The sequence below is a fragment of the Bison bison genome, unplaced genomic scaffold (genome assembly GCF_000754665.1).
Source record: "Bison bison bison isolate TAMUID 2011002044 unplaced genomic scaffold, Bison_UMD1.0 scf7180017864374, whole genome shotgun sequence".
NCBI lineage: Eukaryota > Metazoa > Chordata > Mammalia > Artiodactyla > Bovidae > Bison > Bison bison.
Window position 1 is genome coordinate 6,008,269 of NW_011494946.1, and position 23,813 is coordinate 6,032,081.

At 45.0% G+C, this 23,813-nt stretch overlaps 1 protein-coding gene across 1 annotated transcript in view; it reads left to right on the forward strand.

The window, feature by feature from the left end:
- Positions 1-23,813, forward strand: part of COL6A6 (collagen, type VI, alpha 6) — a 174,649-nt gene that overhangs the window by 137,011 nt on the left and 13,825 nt on the right. The window contains exons 29-36 of the mRNA XM_010856743.1: positions 3,755-3,817; positions 4,952-4,987; positions 5,105-5,137; positions 5,435-5,438; positions 7,443-7,454; positions 11,282-11,775; positions 18,305-18,401; positions 21,681-22,352. Of these exons, the coding sequence (XP_010855045.1) occupies positions 3,755-3,817; positions 4,952-4,987; positions 5,105-5,137; positions 5,435-5,438; positions 7,443-7,454; positions 11,282-11,775; positions 18,305-18,401; positions 21,681-22,352 (1,411 nt within the window). The remainder of the gene's footprint in view (positions 1-3,754; positions 3,818-4,951; positions 4,988-5,104; positions 5,138-5,434; positions 5,439-7,442; positions 7,455-11,281; positions 11,776-18,304; positions 18,402-21,680; positions 22,353-23,813) is intronic.

The following is a 23,813-nucleotide window of genomic DNA, read 5'->3' on the forward strand; positions in this document are numbered from 1 at the left end:
GACAGGTGATGGACAGGGAGGCCTGGCGTGCTGTGATTCATGGGGTCGAAAAGAGTCGGACACGACTGAGCGACTGATCTGATCTGATCTGATTTTTGTTTCATGGCTGAAACATCTCATCTCTCTAAGGATATAAATTAGTACTTTTGAAGTCTCCTTTGCCCAACATAGCCTGTTCCTGGCAGTGTTTTTTTCTGCCCTGCTCTTTGTCTCTCTCTGCCCAGCTCACGAGTCTCTCTATTGAAGAGCTGAGGACACAAAATCTAAGTGGAAGCCCCAAGGAAGTAAATGGGGCTCGTCAACTACAGGTTTCACTGAAGAGTGACCTGACTGAGTTGCTACTTAGCAAACATCTGAGATCAGCATCCTGGGGTCTTTCTTCTCTGTCTAGTCAGATTCCCCTGAGAAGATTGTTTCAATCTTCCACCTAAGGGTGAAGGTCTGGCTGCCAGCTTTCCAGGAGCCCCAGCTTTCTAGGGGTCTCACATCTATTCCTCAGCTTCAGATTGCCTTGTATTCTGGACTGTACCACCAACCTTCAGCTCTGCCTGGGTTTCCTGGTGTGTAGCCACCTCAGTTTCACCTTTGCCATCAAGGAGAAAGAAGGGACATTTGACTCAACTGTTGAGAATGGGGAGGAAGCCCGGGAATTCCCCAACCAAGCTGCCTTATTTGCCCTCTCTCCTACACCCGCACTTCTAGAGGTACTTTCTGAGAATGCATCATAAAACACTCAACCTCCTAGCTTTCCCTGCTGCTGGCCTAGGATTCAGCTTTTTCAGCTCTAAGTCATTTAATGCTTTCCAGTTTGAAAGCTATTGTCTCATTTCTCATTCCCCCATGTTTGTTATTTTTTGTCTTAAAAAAAAAAGTCTGCTTAGTATTATTTTAGTAAAACACTGGAGGGAACAAAAGTAAGCACTTATGTCCAATATACACTTTTCCCCCCTGGAGGTTAATCTATATCTTCTAAATAAAATAGTAAGGTTGCATTTTGTCTTGCTTTGTCACTCAACCCAGCATGCTGTGCATATCATTGGAAGACACAAAGGTCATCTAGTAATTATTTGCTATTTAATAGGCAATGCTTTTACAGATTAAGTTGGTTTTAAACAACCTTGTTTTTCACTCTCATAAAGCTTGTACATCTCATGACATTACTAATGAACAAAGAAATACTGTCCTAATTTTTAAACTAAATTCTTGCTTTCTTTATGATAAATTATGTTGTTGAATGCACACACGTAAGCTAAGTAGTCAACAGCTGGTGTTTTTTTGCTGCTGCTATTCCCCATTTTACTACAGATATTTCCAGCCACGTGTTCTATGCTTTCTTGTGGTTCTTTCAAGGGTTTTTATATTTAAATTTTTGCTTTTCTGAGTTTTTTTTTGTTGTTGTTGTTTTCATGTGTTTGTTAGTTTAGTCACCTACTAAATTCAGATAAATTGAGATAAAAATTCATTTAGATAGAAGTTTCTCCCTTGACTCAGCAATTCTAGTTCTAGCAATCTTTCTTAAGGAAATAATCAGAATTGCACATATGACTTTATAGTGGCATGCTTATTGCAACAACAGCAAACTTAAATGCCAACAATAAGGAACTGATTAAATAAATCAGTATATTCATTTGATAGAATACTATGGCAGCCATGATGGAGAAGGCAATGGCAACCCACTCCAGAGTTCTTGCCTGGAGAATCCCAGGGACAGAGGAGCCTGGTGGGCTGCTGTCCATGGGGTCACAGAGTCAGACACGACTGAAGAGAAGTAGCAGCAGCAGCAGCATGGTGGCCATGAAAGGCAATTTTTGTGAAAGAATATTTAGTTATATGAAAATGTCCAGAAATACATGTTTAGTTTAAAAGGCAGCAATAAAAAGTATATAAATATATTAAGATGGAATGTAAAATACCAGATATGAACTCTAATGTAAACTATGAACTTTGGGCGATTATGATGTCAATGTAGGTTCATCAGTTGTAGCAAATGTACCACTCCAGTTGGGGATGCTAGTAACGGGGGCATCTAGGAGTGTGAAGGATCAGGATACATATCGGAAACGTCTGTAACTTATTAATTTGTTTTCTGAACCTAAAATTGCTTTTAAAAAATACTCGTTAGAATTAAAAATAAAGACCATGATTTTAATCTAAATATATATATATATAGATAGATAGATAGATAGATAGATATAGATATATATAGAGTAACACCAAAAGGATAAATAAGTAAAAGACTAAAAGAAGAAACAACAAAATGTCAGCGAGTATTATCTGGGGGAGAAGAGGCTGCTGAGGATGTTTTTCCTTCTGTGTGCTTTTTGGGAATCGCTCAGTTTTCTTAAGTGAAAGTGTGCTGGGGTCCAGCCCCAGCTGATCCAGGGTATTTGAAGGGGAGATAGCGTCGGCAACTATTTAAATATTCATCAAAGATATAAAGAGTAGTAGAATGAGGATAGCTCAGTAGGAAAATTCAGTGGAGAAAAGAGGCTGAGTAGCTTGGTTTACGCGGAAAATCAATATAACCTGTGACACCAGGTTAGCTCTGACCATGGAGGCCGCAGGCGCCCTCTCGAATAGCAGAAGGTGCCCCACCTTAGACACCTTCTCAAGTGGGTCTTAGAAACCCAGGCAAATAAATGGTCGCAGAGGACCTCCACACTCCAGATGGAAACTTCAGCCGGAATGTGAAAAGAAAGAATGACATGGGGAGACCAAGCTTTGCTGAGCAAGGCCCGTAGCTTTATTTTCAACAGGGGCTTTTATACTGTAAGTTGCACATAGAGGATAATAGGGGATGTGAAATCATACAAAGTCAGCAGTCTTTGATCCTTATCAAAAACCAGAGTTTCTTTCCTGCAAATTTATCGTATTCAAATGGTTTAGGTGATTTACATCATCTTCTGGCCAGAAGGCCTATTAACATTTTATGACTCTTGGCAAAGGTTTGTCAACTGTAAGACTTATTTTCTCTAAGAGTAATTATTTTAAGGTTTGGCGCCATCCTCCGAAGGCGTTAGATAAAATTGCATTCCTATAGGGCAGAGGTGCAGTGGGTTTACAACAAAGGAAAGAATTTATTACCTTAAGGGTCTAAAGTTGCTAACACCAAGGCCACTACTTATTTTTTCGACATACCAACTATATTAATTAATACACATTCAAGGATACAATACAGGGGATGTGGAAACTTGGCAGCAAGCATTGTCTCATCAATGAAATCTTTTACTAGTTTTATTCTGACAGTTTCTAACTCTCTGAGAGGCTCTAAGCTAATTGAATATCTTAAGCTTCCCGTGCCTCTCGAGGCTGGGAGACTGTAAACAATCAAATGCATAGCTGTAGGAGTCCAGGTAAACTTGTCAGGCGAGTTAGAGAGCTATCTGAGGGGTTTGGATTTAAACACTCCTAATGCCCAGGAGCTTTATTAACTGGAGCTGTCAGTTAACTCTTTATCAGAGAGAGCGAGATGGTGGTGGGGGACAGCCCCCAGTAAAGTTGGAGGTGAGAGCACAAAGCAGTAAAGTAGGCAGACTCTGGTTTTTGGGGGTAGATGCTCGAGAATATCCAGCGGGACTCCTGAGGCTCGATCCCACCTTTACGTATGCCGAGCCTCCTTCCTCATGACCTTTGTCATGAGTGGAGTGCCTCTCGCCGGCTCCCGGCAAAAGTGTATTGCTTTTGAAATGTAAAACACCCACATAGCACACAAACATATATGTATAATTTTAAGGTAAATAAATTCTGCTTTAAGGTATCTGCTGGGCTTCCCGGAGAACCAGGATCCCCTGGGGAGCTGGGACCTCCTGGACGCAAGGTAAATCAAAAACCCATAAATCACATCAGCTCCTTTTCCAGATAAAAAGTCAGTGCCCGAAGTCTTCATTATCCAAATGCATATGCTTTCTGTGTTTGCAGCTTGTCAATGATTTCCACCACTTTTCCACCTTCAATGTCCTCAGGGAGAGGAGGAAAAAAAATGCTGATTAAATATTAGTTGCTATTTCTCGGGTGGTGGGGGGAACCGAGGAAGGAAGCAAAAAGACATTTCTTATTTCATCTAGAATGAGGTTTCTCAATGATCAGTGAATTTTATTTATCTGACCAATCCTTGCCTTTTTTCTCAGAGTCAGTGATCAGTGAATGAAAGAAAGGGAGAGGAAATTAACAAATAGTGAATAAGCTCCCAACAGTGCATTCACATGGAACTTATTTTCTTGAGGAGTTTGGGTGGGGCGCCGTCACATTTTTCCCCGTCTCTTTGAGCTCAGCCAGACTCTTCCTGTTCCAACTTGAGACTGAACAGATGAAATACAACATAATTCCACTTTGTTCTTTCTATCCCCTACCCAGATAGATAGAAATGTACATATATATGTATGTGTATATATATATGATCATATACGTATATATGGTCATATACATATATATATATACTCATTTTTGGAAGACAGTGCGGATTGCCTTTCCAGATATTTGGCCTGTCTAGGCCCTTTGTCATCCAGCTGATGATGGGCACAGATTCAGGCTCTGCTCAGCGGCTGCCCAGTGACCAAGGCAAAGTGTTGGGGAACTCGATACCTCTGCATTAAGGAGGGCCCGGCACAGGGGATGGCTCAGCCTTGTCTAGTTCTAGCCCCAGGGTCTGCTGCAAAGCTCTCCCGGCCGGTGTCTCATTGCCAGCTCCGTCTTTATCTTCTGGACAACCCTTATCGTCCAGAGACACAGCAGGAGGACAGTGGCCGCTGGAGGCTCACTACGTACAGTTCCCTCCCCTTAGAACGTTACTGTTAATCTAATGATGAGTATCCTACAGGGAGTTTTTTTGTCCCTCTTAGTGAGAATAAAAAGGTTAAGAAGCTATCTTTTTCTTAGAGTAATGTTGATGCATATTCTGGCTCCTGCGATGTGCTTCCAAAACCCTGAAACCACATTCTTTTTGTTTCCCCAGGGTGTGAAAGGGGCCAAAGGATTGGCTTCGTTTTCTGTATGTATCTGTTGACTCCAACAGAGCCCAAGCATCCCATGACATTTATTTATTTCTCAACTTGCAGGACCTGGAGTCTGTTGGTTAATTCATTCTGTTTTATCTTTTGAACTGCAGACATGTGAGCTCATCCAGTATGTGCGGACCATAGTCGTAAGTACCCGCTTAGGATGATCACCCGGGGTGTCAGCGTTCGTAGGAAAAAAGCAGCAAATTCTGCACTCAAAATTGAGACTAGTTACCAGACAGTTTCTTAAAATTAGCGATGTCACTGTGTGTATTTGGAGGTGGCATAGACTGATGTCTGTTAACTCCCTCTCTGGCTCCCAGCATGTCTACTGAAACGCGTCCCAACACTAACGAAGGATACATCTAGTGCTTTTAATCAGGGAAAAATGAAGATAGGAGGTCAGAACTCTCCTGATGGTGAGATCAACCAGTGAGGAGTCACGTTAAACTTTATAAAATTATTAACCCCTGACAACAGCTAAGGATCGAATTCAGCTGCTGTGAAAGAGCCAGCCATGGCAAGGAGGTATCCTGGCAGGTGGGAACTCTGACATTTATCATTCCCTGAGAAGGTGTGCTTGACTGCCTTGAATTAGACTCATTTGCTTCTAAAATTACCCAGTCTACCTGTATTTTCTTTACTTTCAAAGTTTTAATAGCAAGAAATGGGTTTTGATTTGGCAAAGGCTCTTTTGAATTTGCTTTGAGACCCTTAGAACAGGCTCTTCTATCAAAACGTGTGTTAGCAGCATCAAAGGAATGCCATGGACAAGATGAGGAGACTTGGTTGCTTAATGTTCACCTACAAACGACTTCTTAGATAAACGTTAGGATTGAAAGAAATGTCACAGTTCCCTCAAGGCATCTGGGGGGAGAAAACAGACAAATTAAGATCCTATTTCTGGAGAGAGTATGGGTCTCAAAGACAGACTTTGCAAAGCTTTGAATGCAGTGCTGATCTTAACTCTGCCTTGTAGCAGAATGGAACCATCCATTCTGGGAATCAAATCTATGCATTGGATCATGAAGATTGCTTGCTTTGAGGCTGGACTAACAGAGTGGGCTTTCTGATGTTGGAGCCATGTGACATATATTGACTCAAGGGTAGACCCAAGTGTGATGAGATCTGAGCTTTCAAAATGTGAGCGATTTAACACAGAATTGTAAATCCAAAACCAGGTACAAAACTGCTTCAGAAGTGTCATTTAGAACAAGAAAGAAAATTACAGCCAATGACTTCTGCCTGTTATAAAAGTATGTGATCATGTGAACACACGGCTGGGCCCTTCTCAAGGCCTTGCCAGGGGCCCCTTGGGTGAGAGGCTGGCAACAGTGCTGCCCAGAACTTTCTGCAATGATGGAAGTGTCCACTGCACTGTCCAACATGTAGCCACTGGCCACAGGGGAATTTGAGCCTTGATGGATGGTTAGTGCAAGTGAAAAGCTGCATTTATCTCATTTAATTTAAATTAATTCAAATGTTGATAGTCACACGAGACGGGTGGCCTTCTTATTGGACAGTGTGGCCCTAAAGTTTAAGCTTCATTTGTGTTAGCCGCTCGTCGCATCCGACTCTTTTTAGACCCCCATGGACTGTAGCCCCCCCAGGCTCCTCTGTCCATGGGATTGTCCAGGCAAGACCACTGGAGTGGGTAGCCATTCCCTTCTCAAGGGATCTTCCTGACCCAGGGATTGAACCTGGGTCTCCTGCCTTGCATGCAGATTCTTTACCGACTGACCCACTAGGGAAACCCACATAAGAGAGTAATCTGTCAACTTTCCACTTTCATGCATTGGAGAAGGAAATGGCAACCCACTCCAGTGTTCTTGCCTGGAGAATCCCAGGGATGGGGCAGCCTGGTGGGCTGCCGTCTATGGGGTCGCACAGAGTCGGACACAACTGAAGTGCATTGAAGTTGAAGATGTTTGATACTCTGTGTCCCAGAAATTCTGTTTCGACACAAATCCCTAGAGAAAGCTTCATTTACTTAAGACTAAATCTATCGAGGATGTTTACACATACACACATGTATATAAATATGTATATATATGTACCTATATGTAATCAATAGCTATAGATACCTACACAGGGAAATTTAGAGTGAAAAGGGGTTAAGACCTTTTAACTTTCCAAATTCGGTGCCTCTCTCTGCAATGTGCTGCCCCCTCCCAGGCAGAGAGCCTTTCCCTCTGGCAGCTGGCTGCCTGCTGCTGACTTATGGCCCTTCCGAGTCTCCAGCCCTGTTTCTCTGTGGAAGGACCTGTGTTTTTACCAAGATGCTTGATCTGTCTGCATATCTTCAAACACTATTTGTGGCCTTGATTTGTTGAGTCGTCTACAAAAAGCTCACGAAGTAGAGTCTCGGTTGCCATGATTTCTTACACAATACAGAACGCTGTTCTCCTACCAAATAATAACCAAACTTCTTTTGTTCTTCTTCCCCAGCTGGCAGACAGGGTGAGTAATTTTATTTATAGCATATTATAATCAAGCTCCAAAATGTCGCACATCTGGAAAGATGAGTTAGAACATTGTGTTGCCTGCCAAATTATAAAAAGTTTATCTAAGCCCTCTTGGTAGTACAGCCGTAGCCCCGCCTCCAATAAATCACTCACGTTTAAGCTGAGTCTCACAACTCTTTGTCAACCAAGTGTTTGATCTTTTAATTATTAACATTTTAATGACTTCCAGTACCGTTTACCTTACCAGTAGACTTTCTGTAATAATATTTTTTCCTCCCTCCCTTTTCTCTCTCTATTTATGTCTGTAGTCTAGTTTTTAAGGATTAAGGGCAAAGGGCAAAAGTGCATGGAATACAGCTAGGGATGATAAGATAGCAAGTAAGCTACATGTGTAGCTCAGATAGTGCTAAAACCTATGGAGATCATGGCTGATGTTAATTACCAAATTGGCTTAATATCTTTCTGGGCCAGTTTTCAGGAATATTATAAAAACTGGATACATGATGTTTCTGTTATAACCCAGAGGGCGATGGCCCTCCATACCTTTATACCCTTATACTTTTTTTATATAAATGCATCTGTGCCCTCTGGTTGCTTGTTCACTCATCCAGCAAATATTTATTGGAAGCCCATTATATTGCAGTCTCTGTCCCAGACAGTGCTGACTAAGAGGGGCATAATTCCTGTCTTTGGAAGCTTCCATTCTTGTGGAGGATCCAGATAAGTGAACAAGCAAAAGAATTACAGAATCCTTTGGTTACTATGAAAGAGATAAAGAATGGAATATTCTGTTACAGAATAACATTAGAGGAGGGGAGAAATGCCTCTGAAGGGCGGGTTCATCAATGAGGCAATGACACTAAAGTTTGGATGAAGAATAAAAAAGAAGCTGGCTTTGCAAGATCCCGGCAGGGAATCCTGCAAGTGCAAAGGCCATAGCACAGGAGAGACCCAGGTGTTTTCAAGTTCCTGATGGAAGCCCCCGGCCACAGAGACTTGATGATGAGGGGGACGTGGCATGTGAAGAACTGGAGAAGGAAGCAGGGACTTTCCCACTGGCTTTTGTAGGTTACCTTTAGGAGGCCAGGTTTTATTCAAAATGGAATGGGAGGGCATTAAAAGTATTGAAGGTATAAAAGTGAACTGACGAACAAGTTTTTAAGGTTTATTTTGGCTGCTGTGGGAGAGTGCATTGTAGGGAAAGTAAAAGTTATTAAGTCGTGTCCGACTCTTTGCCACCCCAAGGACTACACAGTCCACGGAATTCTCCAGGCCAGAATACTGGAGTGGGTAGCCTTTCCTTCTCCAGGGGATCTTCCCAACCCAGGGATTGAACCCAGATCTCCCGCACTGCAGGCAGATTCTTTACCAGCTGAGCCACAAGGGAAGCCCAAGAACACTGGAGTGAGTAACCTATTCCCTCTCCAGGGGATCTTCCAGACCCAGGAATTGAACCAGGGTCTCCTGCATTGCAGGCAGATTCTTTATCAACTGAGCCACCAGGGAAGCCTTGTAGAGAGGATGTGTGTAAAAGCCAGAGGACTCGCGTAGAGGGAGGGGCCGTGTGGGGCTCTTCTAGGCCAGCTTGGCAGTGGCCTGGACAGGCCTCCGTTGCTGGGTGGTGGTCCCCTGGAGGGGCCTGGGTTCGCCTCCCTCTGTCCTCATTGTCATTTGCTCCGGGCTGTGCAGTGACTGTCAGCACATGGGTCCTCCACTTGGGGACTCACGTCTGGATGGGTCCTCCCCAGCGCCTCCACAGTCCAGCCCAGCGTTCCTGAGAATCCTCAGGGTGCTGGCAGCATGCTGGTGAGCCTTGAGGGATTTTTCTCGAAAAGCTTGAATTTTTTGTTATCGTCAGCCAGTGTGCTTGTATCTTTTTCCCCCTTTACAGAGCTGAGGCTGCAATGCTGTTATTGCTGCTGTTGCTCCCATGTGAGATAGCAGCCCAAACAAAATCTAGTGGAAACTTGGTCATGTTTGGTCACAATTTTACTCGGTTTTTATGGTAAAATTGCCGTGACCTTGATTTTTTGAAATTTCTGAAATTTTTAAGTTTCTGCTCAGCCCACTAAATTAGACTCAGAAGATAGTAATTCTGCCCTTCTGCCTTGAGACGCGCAATTCGGGGGTTGAACATTTATTCTTGCTAGGCCTTTTGCCTGTGAAGGTCCCAGCGCCTAGGACCAGAAGGAGATGATAGCCTGGCACTAAGGTGATGGGGCTTCCCTGGTGGCTCAGTTGGTAAAGAATCTGCCTGCAATGCAGGAGACCTGGGTTCTATCCCTGGGTTGGGAAGATCCCCTGGAGAAGGAAATGGCAACCCACTCCAGTATTCTTGCCTGGAAAATCCCATGGACAGAGGAGCTGGCAGGCTACAGCCCATGGGGTCACAGAGTTGGACACGACTTAGAGACTAAACCACCACCAAGGTGATGAGGTCCAGGTGGATCAGCTGAGAAGGTGACCCCCTCCTGGGCCCACTTGGCCAGACACTGTGGGTCAGAGTCCTGAGCTCGCCTGGGAAGAGCTGACTTGCTAGCCTCTGAATGAGAGGAGGCCCCCCTCCAAGGGAAGGACATCCCTCAACTTTCCTCTTTACTAACATGCATCTCAACACCAGGCATCTCATCCATCCTGAAAGTTCTGTTCTTCTTCCCGTCCCTGTTCCAAAGAACTGTCCTTCGTTTGCTTCTTTTTCATTCAACCTTTATGAGACCCCACATACATGGCAGGGACTAATCATCTGGCAGATCAAGAGAGACCGTCTCTGTCTCCAGACTTCATAAAGTGGTGGGAGAGGCAAACGTTCCTCAGATAATTAGATATAAATCTCTGACTGTGATAAGTGCAGGACACTGGGATTAGAATGACTGAATTGCAATCAGTGAATAAATGTTAACACATTCAAGTTTAACAGTCTTAAAGTTTCTCTAAGTAAGAAGGCATATTTATTGGTTAAGTTTGTTTTTCTAACATAAATAAAAATTCATCAGTTAACACTCTCCTCATTCTTTTAAGTAATGTAGCTCTTCTCTCTCTCAATGGGTAAGTCAATAACAATAATAGTAATGGCGGGCATTAATTGAGCACCTGGCGTGTGCCAGGCACTATGGTCCCTGTCCATCACCAGCTCCCAGAGTTTACCCAAACTCATCCATTGAGTCAGGGATGCCATCCAGCCATCTCATCCTCTGTTGTCCCCTTCTCCTCCTGCCCTCAATCTCTCCCAGCATCAGGGTCTTTTCCAGTGAGTCAGCTCTCCGCATCAGGTGGCCAAAGTAGAGTTGATTACAGTATGTTAGTTTCTGCTGTACATAAAAGTGATTCAGTTATAGACATACATACATGTGTATGTGTATATATTCTTTTTCAGATTCTTTTCCATTGTGGTCATTACAGGATATTGAATATAGTTCCCTGTACTCTACAGTAGGAGCTTGTTGTTTATCTATTGTGTATATAATATTGTGTATCTGCTAATCCCAAACTCCCAATTTATCCCCAACCCCTTTCCCCTTTGGTAGGCATAGGTTTGCTTTCTATGTCAGTGAGTCTGTTTCTGTCTCATAAATGAGTTCATCTTTTGCTTTATTTAAGAGAGCAAAGTCAGTTTTTAGAACACAATCTTAATTATTCAAGATTTAAATATTTAAGTATGTGTTTTACTATTTGAGTTATTAACATTTAATGATTTAGTTGTTTCCATATTTTAATGTTTAACATTTAAAATTACTTAGCCTTCTATGTACGCATCATTTTTTTTTTTTTTTTTTCATTTTAAGCGAGTGGGCTCACAGTAAGGTGCCTGTTCTGGCCTTTTAGGAGCGCCTCAGTGCCCCGTGTACCCCATGGAGCTGGTGTTCGCGCTGGACCAGTCCTGGAGCATCACAGAGCCCGAGTTTGTGCGGATGAAGGCGATGCTGTCCTCCCTGCTGAGCGGCCTCCGGGTCCGGGAGGACCACTGCCCCACAGGTGCGCGCGTGGCCGTGCTGGCCTACGACTCCCATGCCAGACTCCTCATCCGCTTCTCCGACACATACAGGAAGGACCGACTCCTCCGAGAGATCGAGGCCCTCCCTTACGAGCGCTCCGCGGCCAGCAGGGACATCGGCAAGGCCATGAGGTTTGTCTCCAGGCACGTCTTCAAGCGGATGCTCCCGGGGTCTCACGCCAGAAGAATCGCCACCTTCTTCAGCGGTGGCCCGTCTGTGGACCCCCAGACCGTCACCACTGCTGGCCTGGAGTTCAGCGCCCTGGACATCATCCCGGTGGTGATCGCCTTCAATCAGGTGCCTGCCGTCCGGCGATCGTTTGCGGTAAGAAGGGCCACCTGCCTCAGAAGTCTTCTCTGTCTTTCTGCCTGTGTTCAGGGGCATTTACAGGAAAGCGTGGAGCTAGGCAAAGTTTTTGTTACTATGTACCAGGAGCATGCCAAGCCCTTGATACCCACCTTCCTGTTTAGTTCACACAAGCAGTGTGTGAGCAGTATGTGTGAGATGGGAATCACTGTTATTCCCACTGTGTAGATGAGAACAGTGAGTCTGCAGAGTGAGTGAGTGAAAGTTGCTCAGTCGTGTCGGACTCTTTGTCACCCCATAGAGTCCATGGAATTCTCCAGGCCAGACACTGAAGTGGGTAGCCTTTCCCTTCTCCAGGGGATCTTCCCAATCCAGAAATCAAACCCAGGTCTCCCACGTTGCAGGCAGAGTCTTTAGCAGCTGAGCCACCAGGGGAGCCCAAGAATACCTGAGTGGGTAGCCTATCCCTTCCCCAGCAGGTCTTCCCAACCCAGGATTTGAACCTGGGTGTCCTGCATTGCAAGCCGGCTCTTTACCCGCTGAGCCACCGGGGAAGCCCAACAATACTGGAGTGGGTAGCCTATCCCTTCTCCAGCAGATCTTCCCAACCCGAGATTTCAACCAGGGTCTCCTGTATTGCCGGAGGGCTCTTTACCCGCTGAGCCACTGAGGAAGCCCGAGTCTGCAGAAGTGGACCCATATGCCCAGGTTCACACAGCTGATTTGTGGCAGTCAGGGCTTGGATCCAGGCCTCTATTCTCCAGGACTCCCTGAGTTGGCTCTGGTGTATAGATACCAAGTTGGAGGGCCAATAGACACTCAAGGATGTCACTGAGGTGGCCAGCGTGTTGGTCTCTGCTATGTGATGGGAACCCATGGACTGAGTTTGTAACGTTACTGATCGTGTAAATATCCACCCTTTATGAAGGAAGAATCATTCCAGTTACAGCCTCTTAGGTTGAAGATTAAAAATCTTGCCACGTAATATTTCTATTGACACTTTTTATTTTTCATTCTTGAGTGCCCAGCAGCCTGTGGGGTCTTAGTTCCCTGACCAGGGATTGAACCCTCACCCTCAGCGGTGACAGCATGGAGTCCCGAGCTCTGGACCACCAGGAAATTCACTGTACTGTAGCATTTGTAGATAAACCACCCAGTATCACAGTGATGTTCAAAACTCCCTGTGAGTAGAGCCTCTGTGGCAGAGGTTCCTTACAAAAAAAGAACACCCACTGGACCTGGCACAGTGTCCTTCTGGTCATCGGTGTCCACCCAGCGTGCTGGTTTGTTCTCCATTCGTGGGAGGGCCATGAGGAGAGACTGTAGTGCAGCTGCAAAGGGTGTTGGGAAATACAACCTGAGCCAGGAGGACAAGTGTTTGAAAACTATTTCATGGAGAGAAAGGGAAGTGAGAAGCAGCTGAGCCCCTGCCTTGAGGTGTGTGGAGGGTTATTACTACAGAGAACTAACCAGCCGACTCCAAGACAGCAAGCATCAGAGAAACTGGGAGCCATAGCAGTGGAAAACCCTGGTTTAGACTCAAGTAGAAACTTTCTGAAGGCAAGATTGATGGATGTTGTCACGGGCCAGGTGACTAAATGTAAGTGGGCAAGACGCCGCCTTTCTCTGAGGCCTTCTCTAGGAGTGGTCACTCGCCTGGCAAGGGTGACCTCCATCTGTCCTGGAGAAGCAGGATTAAGATGCCTTTTAGAGACCCTCTCCAGCTTCCTAATATTTTCTGTGAAAGTGCTAAGCTAAGCAGATCAGAACTGAAATATAGTACTCCTCCATAAAATGCAGAAAGCGGTGCTTGTTTCCTGAAGTTGGTGCAAAGATGAAATGATGTTGCTCCATGCACCAGTGCCTGGGATATAGCAAACACTCAAGATAGTAGTTCTTGTTTTAGTTAGGACTGTGATCAGTTTCTTGATAGTGAACTGAACTCCATTTAATAATATTAAAGTCTGCATTGTTAAGGAGCTGAAACTGCAATTAGCATCATTGAACAAACTCAGAATTACGAAAAGAAACAGGTTGGTGTATGAAACTCACAAAATAAAATGCTTGCACATTAGAAGCTGGAACCAGCCTACGCTAATGAAGTTGCTATGAGAGGTAGTGGCTCAAGAGCTCTGTGACTGGATACACAAAAGAAAAGTGAAAGTGAAAGTCACTCAATCCTGTCTGACTCTTTGTAACCCCATGGACTATACAGTCCATGGAATTCTCCAGGCCAGAATACTGGAGTGGATAGCCTTTCCCTTCTCCAGGGGATCTTCCCAACCCAGGGATGGAACCCAGGTCTCCCGCATTGCAGGCAGATTCTTTACCAGCTAAGCCACCAGGGAAGCCCAAGAATACTGGAGTGGGTGGCCTATTCTTTCTGCAGTGGATCTTCCCCACCCAGGAATTGAACTTGGGTCTCCTGCATTGCAGGCGGATTCTTTGCCAACTGAGGTGCGAAGGAAGCCCAGAGTCCTCCTAATTCCCTGTCTTTATTGGGAGCCCCATTGTCCTTTGACTTTATTTAGTCACAGAAAAGGCAACTTAATATCCTGACTCAAATAATCGATGGTACCTGTGATACAAATTTAAACAGACACAATTCCACCCTCCCACTCAAAGGTATGTGCATCGCATACAGCTTAAGAAAAATGTATTTTGTTGAGTTTTTCTTTTAAGCTTTGGAGGACTGACAATCCCACTTAGAGTTTCTACCCAAATAACCTAGAGGCTCCTTGCTCTTTTACTGAAGGAGTTTATCTCAAAAGAACACCAGTGGAGGTTCAAATTCTTGACAATCACCCTCATAAACCAGAGCAGTATTGGCTTCAACATTCCTTGGGCAGAAAAAGAGTTAAACATGCAGACAGAAGTCAGGCTTGGTTCCAAGGTTCATTCATCCTACATATGTTTAGTGAGCAACTGAAATATGCCAGATGCCATCTGAGACCCTGGGGACACAAGAGTAAGTAGAAAACCAAAAGACCTCACCCACTAGAGGATGGAGCTATGCAGGGTTGTCCAGAGGGCTCAGAACAAATGGATGGGAACCTAATACCAGGCATCGCTCAAGAGAGATGATGTTACTACTTTTCCGTTTACCTTTGGCTACTTTTTAAATTTATTTTTAATTGGAGAATAATTACACTATTGTGATGCTTTCTACTGTATAGCCACATGAATCAGCCATAAATATGTCATTTGTTAGTATTTTAGGAGCAGAGCCCAAAATTTTAATGACACAGTACATTTTTATTTGGAGGCCATATTACAAAGCCATCATCTGTTTCATAACCATTGTGACTCTTCTACATCTCCATTTGTCTGAGAGTTCAGCAGAATCCATCTGAAATTCAAAACTGGCGTAGACGTGTATGGCAGATCTCAGACGCAGCTGCTCTGACAACACGGACTCATTTCCCTGTGTTTCTGAGTGAACAGATTGTGTGATCCCCCTCTTGGACACTTTTCATGATGGTGTGAAGCTGAGTGATGAGCCATTCATTCTTCTGGAATGAAGGCTATTTTGATTGAAAAAACTTTAACCTCAGCTTTGTTCTGTCCCAGAGGTTTTCTCTTATGATTTGTTGGGCAATTACCTCTTAATTCTGGTGGACTTTTATTTGCTGCATGTGAAGAATTCTAGAGTAGAATGGGCCTCCCTTTACAATATACTTACAAGAAATGTATCCTTTTTGGCTAGCCTTATTTTCTTTCCTTTACTCTGCTGTTTAGCATTCCCAGTGAAAGAAACATTAGGCGTAATAGCTGACATCACAGATTTTTCTAGTGATGAGGCAGAGGTGAAATTTGGCGGAGAGGCAGGGGTTGTGGGTAGTGGAAAACTTCAGCACTCTGAGCACCCAGGCTTTTTATTTTCTGAAGGATTTCCTTTGTTGACAGAGAATTGTCTAAAGAAAGAAGAGAACTCAGAGTATTAATTGTATCTTCTCGAATGCACACAGTTTTGGAACCCATGATGTTGAGAAAGGAAAGAGCAAGGTATCACCCAGAACCATAGACTGAAGATCACGTTGCCAACCTGTGGACCATCCAAGCTGGCGCAGCTTTGAATCCACAGGATACTGAGCAATCGAAAAATTGAACCTAACACAGGGCGCCCAGCCTGGCACTCTGTGATGACCTAGAGGGGTGGGGTGCTCAAGAGGGACATGATTTATGTAGGAAATAGCTCAGCTGGAAATTTCATGACCTCCAGTTGAGCTGTTTCCTAGAGGAAATCCTGAAGGAAATCAGTCCTAAATATTCACTGGAAAGATGCTGAAACTGAAGCTCCAATACTTTGGCCACCTGATGCGAAGACTTGACTCATTGGGGGAAAGACCCTGATGCTGGGAAAAATTGAAGGCAGGAGGAGAAGGGGACGACAGAGGATGAGATGGTTGGAAGGCATCACTGACTCGATGGTGATGAGTTTGAGCAAGCTGCAGGAGTTAGTGATGGACAGGGAAGCCTGGCATGCTGCAGTCCATGGGGTCACAAAGAGTCAGACATGACTGAGCGACTGAACTGAACTGATATAGGCATGATCATGGCTGAGTTGTGTTGTTGTATGGCAGAAACCAACACAAGGTTTTAAAACAATTTTCCCCCAATTAAAAATGAAAAGTGAACCATAGGATACCTTTATTTTAAATCCCCAACTCAGCTTGGGTAATTTTTCTGTAATATGCTAACAGTAGTTGCTCAATGCTGTGTGGTAGGATGAATGATCTCTAAGAGCACATCTGCCGAACTTTATTGATTAGGAGATTACTTGGGGGAGGGCGAGGGGAGAGCACAGTCCCCCTGGGGTCCTCCATGTTTAAACAAAACATGCGCTAGCATCGGTGAGTAGGAAGTATGGCTTTAGGTTGACACCATCATGTTGCCACAGGATTAAACGTGAAGCCTAAGTTACCAACTAGCTGCCACATTTTAGACTCACAGAACACACACTAGTGCACCAGGAGCGGCAGTCTCTGGGTGACATGGTGAAAGCTGTGTTCTGAGGTAGGTTTGAACCCTTGATACAGAACTGCAGTCATCCAAGTAGCTCAGGCAGAGTGTGGAAGGCAGGTCTTACGTGGGGAAAGCAAAGTTTAAGCTGGAGGCGTCTTTGTTCCACCCTCCTCTGGGCTCACTGTCCTCATCGCTGAAATGGTAGAACTGGCTTCTGAGATTCCTTCTAGCCCAAGCGTTCTGTGACTTGCTTCCCTGAACCCTGACAGTTGGCAGGAAGAGGTGACTTTGCCCCTGTCACATGATCTGATCCACATTCTCTGGATGTGGTTTCCTGGTCTCTGATCACAGTGCAGACGAAGTCATGACACGATTCACTGGAAAGATTGCCCAGACACCTATGAAAAGCCACTAGTAATTAAAAGCCATTAATGAATTATTAATAATTAATAAAGACTAATTGTGTCTGCTGGTGGGTTAGGCAAGAGTAAAGACCCTGTGCGCACAGGCCCCTGTTGACAAAGCACCCCCATTTGGTTCCCACTGCCCACCCCTTTTCTGCCGCCTGACCACCACAGGCTCTTCTTTAAATTAATTTTTATTGAGGTGTAGTTGACTTACAGTGTTGTGTTAGTTACTGCCGTACAGCAAAGTGAATCAATTACAAAGTCACATATAATCCCTCTTTTTTTAGGATCTTTTCCCAAATAGGCCATTACAGAGTATTAGAGTCCCCTGTGCTACACTCAGTCTGTTCAGTGGCTCAGTCGTGTCTGACTCTCTGTGACCCCATGGACTGCAGCATGCCAGGCCTCCCTGTCCATCACCAACTCCTGGAGTTTACCCAAACTCATGACCATTGTGTCAGTGAGGCCATCCAACCATCTCATCCTCTGTTGTTGCCTTCTCCTCCTGCCTTCAATCTTTCCCAGCATCAGGGGCTTTCCAAATGAATCAGTTCTTTGCATCAGGTGGCCATCAAGTATTGGAGTTTCAGCTTCAGCATCAGTCCTTCCAGTGAACACCCAGGACCGATCTCCTTTAGGATGAACTGGTTGGGTCTCCTTGCAGTCCAAGGGACTCTCAAGAGCCTCCTGCAACACCACAGTTCAAAAGCATCAATTCTTCAGTGCGAAGGTAGACTTCAGTGGTATCTACCTGATACCAGTAACATGCTTTTCAGTTATGAACTCATTTTGTGTGCACACTTGCCCTTTTACAGAGTAACATGACTGTTCTGTTTCACAGATGAGAAAACAGAGGCATAGCTGCTTGTCCTCCAGCTAAAGGGAGAGTCACTGATTTAAACCCAGACCAGTGTTCTTAGGGCCCACTGACGTTCTGCCTCCCCGGGGACCCTCTGAGAGGAAGGGGGCTCTTTTGCTCTCTGTAGCCCTCTGAACCATCCTGGGAGGTCCCTCTGAGAGGAAGGGGGCTCTTTTGCTCTCTGTAGCCCTCTGAACCATCCTGGGAGGACCCTCTGAGAGGAAGGGGGCTCTTTTGCTCTCTGTAGCTCTCTGAACCATCCTGGGAGGTTCCGCAGCCCCACCCATGAAGCTCTTCTCGCTTTTGCTTCTTGCAGATTGACGACACAGGCAGATTCCAAGTCATCATTATCCCATCCGGAGCTGACTTTGCACCAGTACTCGAGGGACTCCAGCGGTGTACTTTCTGCTATGGTGAGACCCCCGGGGAGTGTGTAACTTGCTCAGGTCATTCAGCAGCACAGTGAGTCACTATAGAAAGGAGGGGCTGGAACTCAGCAGCAGCAACGTGAGTGGTCTTGGGAAAGTCTCCCCGTGGCTCACTCTGCCACACAGCCTCGTCCACAGATGGATCCTCTCAGCTCATGCACGTTCTGGGAAACAGGAATCATTTTTAGAAAACCTCAGCCTGTCTCATGGCCAACTTCCTTGTGCAGTGAAATACTTTTATGAGCTTTCTAAACTTCAAATGTTCACAGTCCCAAAAAAATGCTTTATGGTGGAAGTGGAAGTTAGCAGAAATGGATTTCTCATTGGAAAGAGGCTTTCTCAAAGCCCCAAATGTTAGGGATTCGAAAGATTTGCGATGCCGATTTGCCTGTGACTGCTTTACACACAGTATGTAGTTCTAGCTAAGAACTGGCCAAAACCTGCATTTGAGTGTTCTAATAATTTGAACATGCTAATAATTACAAGAGTGGGAGTCGCTGAGGTTTCTGGTGGGTGTGATAGCTAATGGTTATCAGACATTCATTATTAGCCACACACTGTTGTAATTGCTTTATGTAACAGTGATGGTGGTGATGATAATTTTTACTACTCAGGCTGTTGGGTTTAATGCTTTCCAAGTGTAGTGCAGTGCAAGTTGCTCAGTCATGTCTGACTCTTTGCAACCCCAGGGACTTTACAGTCCATGGAATTCTCCAGGCCAGAATACTGGAGTGAGTAGCCTTTCACTTCTCCAGGGAATTTTCCCAACTCAGGGATCGAACCCAGGTCTCCCGCATTGCAGGTGGATTCTTTACCAGCTGAACCACCAGGTATGCATTCCAAACACCCTTCTAATGGTTTTATTTGATCCTTATAATGGCCCTAAAATTTTTGAATGACTATTAGATCCATTTTACAGATGAGGTGAAATAATTGGCTCACAGCCAAATCGAAATCAAGAAAGCTAGTTTTAAGACGCCTGCAGTTTATGAGAAACACAGATCGCACTATATTGTTCCCTGAGACTCTGAACTTGGCCTTGAAGTAAGCGGTTAATTCCTCTCCTCTCCACGTGTGTCAATGAGACGCTCCTTCTGGCCATGTGAGTGATTCATGGGCCGGTGGCAACTGAGAGAGAGGGGGATTCTCTCTTAATCCTCTCTTCCTGCTGTCTTGCCCTCTGCTGTGCTCTGATCAGTCATTTCCCCCAGCCCGAGGAGCTCACCAGACTGCGGGCAGACTCTTCCCCCTCGAGTTCTCAGCTGTGGGTTCAGACTCCTCAGTGACACATGTGCCAGTGTGATTTGTGGTCAGAAGTGGTCCGCGTGTGTCTGGAGATAGATCTGGGCTCCATTTCTTGGCTTAAAGCCTTGTCTCTGAGGCACATAATGGAAGGTATTTTGGCTGTTGTCTCCCGCAATTAAGAAACCCCACAAAACTGAGCAAATGGGCAGGCTGCTGTCCCTGGTTTGAAATATGTACTTATTTGTTTGGCTCTGCTGGGTCTTAGCTGCAACACACGGGGTCTTTAGTTGTGACACGCAAACTCGTAGCTGCAGCATGTGGGATATAGTCCCCTGACCAGGGGCTGAGCCTGGGCCCCCCTGCGTTGGGAGCTCGTAAGTCTTAGCCACTGGACCATCAGGGGCGTTCCCAGAGTTTATATCTTTATTGAGCAAGATGGGAGTTCTGAAGTTTGCTGCATCCATTAAGGATCTGCACTCTGGTTATTAACCTTTCATCTAATCCCTTTTATTCATGGCTGGGCCCTTGTCTAAGTACTGGCTGTCCACATGCGTGGCTTTTCATTTCTCTTTGGTTTTTAAAGAGAAAAGTCTCTTTAATGCTCATCCTTAACCATCAACTGGAGAAGGCAATGGCACCCCACTCCAGTACTCTTGCCTGGAAACCCCCATGGATGGAGGAGCCTGGTAGGCTGCAGTCCATGGGGTCGCTAAGGGTCAGACACGACTGAGGGACTTCACTTTCACTTTTCACTTTTGTGCATTGGAGAATGAAATGGCAACCCACTCCAGTGTTCTTGCCTGGAGAATCCCAGGGACGGGTCAGCCTGGTGGGCTGCCATCTATGGGGTTGCATAGCATCGGACACGACTGAAGCGACTTAGCAGCAACCATCAACTGTTATTGAAAATGTAGGACTGCAGAGTGTTGGCTCTATAAGGGCTCTCGAGGTGCATCTAATCCAACCATCTCATTCTATGGAACTGGAGCCCGGTGGAGGCTTGGACAGGAGCACACAGCATGTTTGTTACTGGGGACAGCCAGACCAGAGCACAAATATCCTGACTTTCAGGCCAATGGGCCTCCCCGCCCTGCGGCACTGTGTGGCCCTGCCTCGCACAGTACAACGCTGACTTCATATGCAGATACTTCTAGAAATGCTGATGTCCTTTGGCAAAATGATTTTATTCTCCTGCCCTCAGGCTCTTTGGTAAAATTAGAAGATTAGATGACCTCTAAGATCCTTTAATTTCCAAGTTATTTTTGTTCCTCCGAGTATTGTGGTCAGATTCAGTAAAATGCACTCTCTGTTTTATTACTACACCTTCTTTTAAAAAATGAGATATGCACACATTAAAATGACCTCATATTTTATGAAAGCCCATTAACATGTAGTATTTATATTCATTTATTTAATAAATACATACTGAGCTTTCAACTGATAGGTATAAAATATAAGTGGTAGCTCTGTCCTTAATGTCTCTACAAAAAAAAAAAAAAGACATCGAGTTATAAACCTTTATTTAAATTGAAATAAAAGATGCACTGCTTTTTTGCACTCCTACATTTTAAGCATATTTCTTTTCATAATAAGGTAGTGTGTGTAGAATGACAGGGGTCCTTGGTTTAACCTGTATATTATCAATTAGAGAGGTCATTACTTTTTATGTCATGATACAGTAAACACACACACAAGCATGAGATCAACTGTCCAGGTCGATCTTTACAAACTTAGAACTCAGCCAAGATGAAACTTCTGTTGAAAGCAACCTAATTTCAAAGAGTCAGATAGCGTCAGTGAATGGAACTCGAAACACGGGCTGAGTATAAAATCTGTACTTTGCGGATCAGGGTGCAAACCATATTCTAGGAAATGTTCTGTTGCTGACCTCAAAGTCATTCAGTTACTATATTAACATCAAAGATCATGCAGCCTCCAAATGTCGAAATGTTTGAGATGCTATCTTCCCTTTTTCTGTCTGTTTCTGTTTAGTAACCCTAAATGACTTTTGGTCTGCAGATGTATGCAAGCCGGACGCTTCTTGCGATCAAGCCAGACCACCCCCTGTGCCATCTTACGTGGACGCTGCTTTCCTTCTGGACGGCTCCCGGCATGTGGGAAGTGCAGAATTTGAAGACATACGAGGATTCTTGGGGGCGCTGTTAGATCACTTCGAAATCACCCCAGAGCCCGAGTCCTCTGTCACCGGAGACCGGGTGGCCCTATTAAGCCTCAGTCCCCCTCACTTCCTACCCAACACTCAGAGGAGCCCTGTTAGAAGCGAATTCAACCTGACAACCTACAACAGCAAACGCCTCATGAAGAGACACGTGGAAGAATCCGTTCAGCAGCCAAATGGAGATGCTTTTATTGGTCATGCCCTCCAGTGGACTCTGGACAATGTCTTCTCAAGGACACCCAATCTGAGAAGGAATAAAGTCATTTTTGTGGTATCTGCTGGGGAAACCAGTCACTTGGACAGGGAAACCTTAAAGAAAGAATCCTTGAGGGCCAAGTGTCAAGGTTATACCCTGTTCGTGTTTTCCCTTGGGCCTTCTTGGAATGACCAGGAACTGGAAGATCTAGCCAGCTACCCTTTGGATCACCACTTGGTCCAGCTTGGCCGCATTCATAAGCCTGACCACAGATACGCTGTGAAGTTTGTGAAGGCTTTTATAAGCTCAGTCAGGCGTAAGTCATAAAATCATATTCTTTCTTGCACATTTCAGTATATTTGGGATTCCCCAAAGAAGGGCTGATGAACTGACATGGATTCTTGGAAGCCTCTGTCTTCAAGGGCACTGCAGGGTGAGAAAGGAAAACAGGGAATGATGGATGGTGCAGGGAGGAAGCCTATGATTTCTAAGCATTGAATTCTCTGGCTCCTCTTTTTTATGCCTCTGGTTTCTACGGAGAAGCAGTCATAACAAACAGCTACTCACACATCTGTAGTCACAGCCGGGATACTAGCTACAAAGTAGAAACCCTTGCCATATAACATTATCACGCTGCCCTTTGATGGAAAGTTTGACCAGTTAACACTCCGAGAGAGAGCTAGAGAAAAATTCAACAATCCTTGGCTTTGCTTTTACAAGTTCTAAAGGCAGAGTCTGAAGTTTTAGGAGGTACCACTTTACATGTCAGAATGAAAGATGCATCCTTGCAAAACTTTCTTAGCTTTGTTAATGATTCTTTATGACACCAGTAATTAGTGTAACTGTTGCCCATAAAAAAAGAAACATGGGTTATATTTCTTGGCAGGAGCTTGTCTCGAAAGTTTGCAATTCAATTTGAATGCAGCAGGATGGATTCAGAGAAGCCTGGTCCTGATATGGCTATGGAGGTCTAAAAGCACTGTCAGACTTCTGATGATTTTACTTTTGGAGTTCAGACAAGGGAAAGTGGACATGCAGGCTAAAGGGCACCCAGTGCCGCATCCTAGGTCGCAAACTTGTCACTGACATTCACCGTGAGACCAGCTAAGGCTGCAGCTGCAAAGACCCTGACTGGTCAGGGCCGGGGAGGTCTGAAGGGCCTTGGGGAATAGTCGGTGGGGCTGATGCCGTGTCCTCGTGTTCTCTACTACTCGAGGTGTGAGTCTAGGACCAATGTCCCGGCATCTCCTGGGAGCTTGTGAAAAATGCGGACTCTCCCACCCCACCCCAGACGTTTTGTTCCAGAATCTGCATTTTATCAAGATCCCCAGTGATTCCTATATACATTATATGGTTTGAGAAACACTGATGCACGAGGCATATGCTCCTAGAATAAAATTTCTGTGGATTGGGTTCTGGAATAGGAACCAGAAAGAAGAGCTGGGAAAATGAGGGGGAAAAAATAAGTGAAGGCCAGGGGTCGTTTGGAAAGAAGAACTCATGAGGCATTTGTAAGGGTAAAACAGAAGAGCACCTTGAAACTCAGCCACTGAAAAGCCACTGACTCTGTTTATTAGCATTCCCCTCCCCCTCCTTCCTTCTCCTCTCTGCAAACGTGTTCTCCTGTCCTTCAGATCAGATCAGATCAGATCAGTCGCTCAGTCGTGTCCGACTCTTTGCGACCCCATGAGTCGCAGCACGCCAGGCCTCCCTGTCCATCACCAACTCCCGGAGTTCACTCAGACTCACGTCCATAAAGTCAGTGATGCCATCCAGC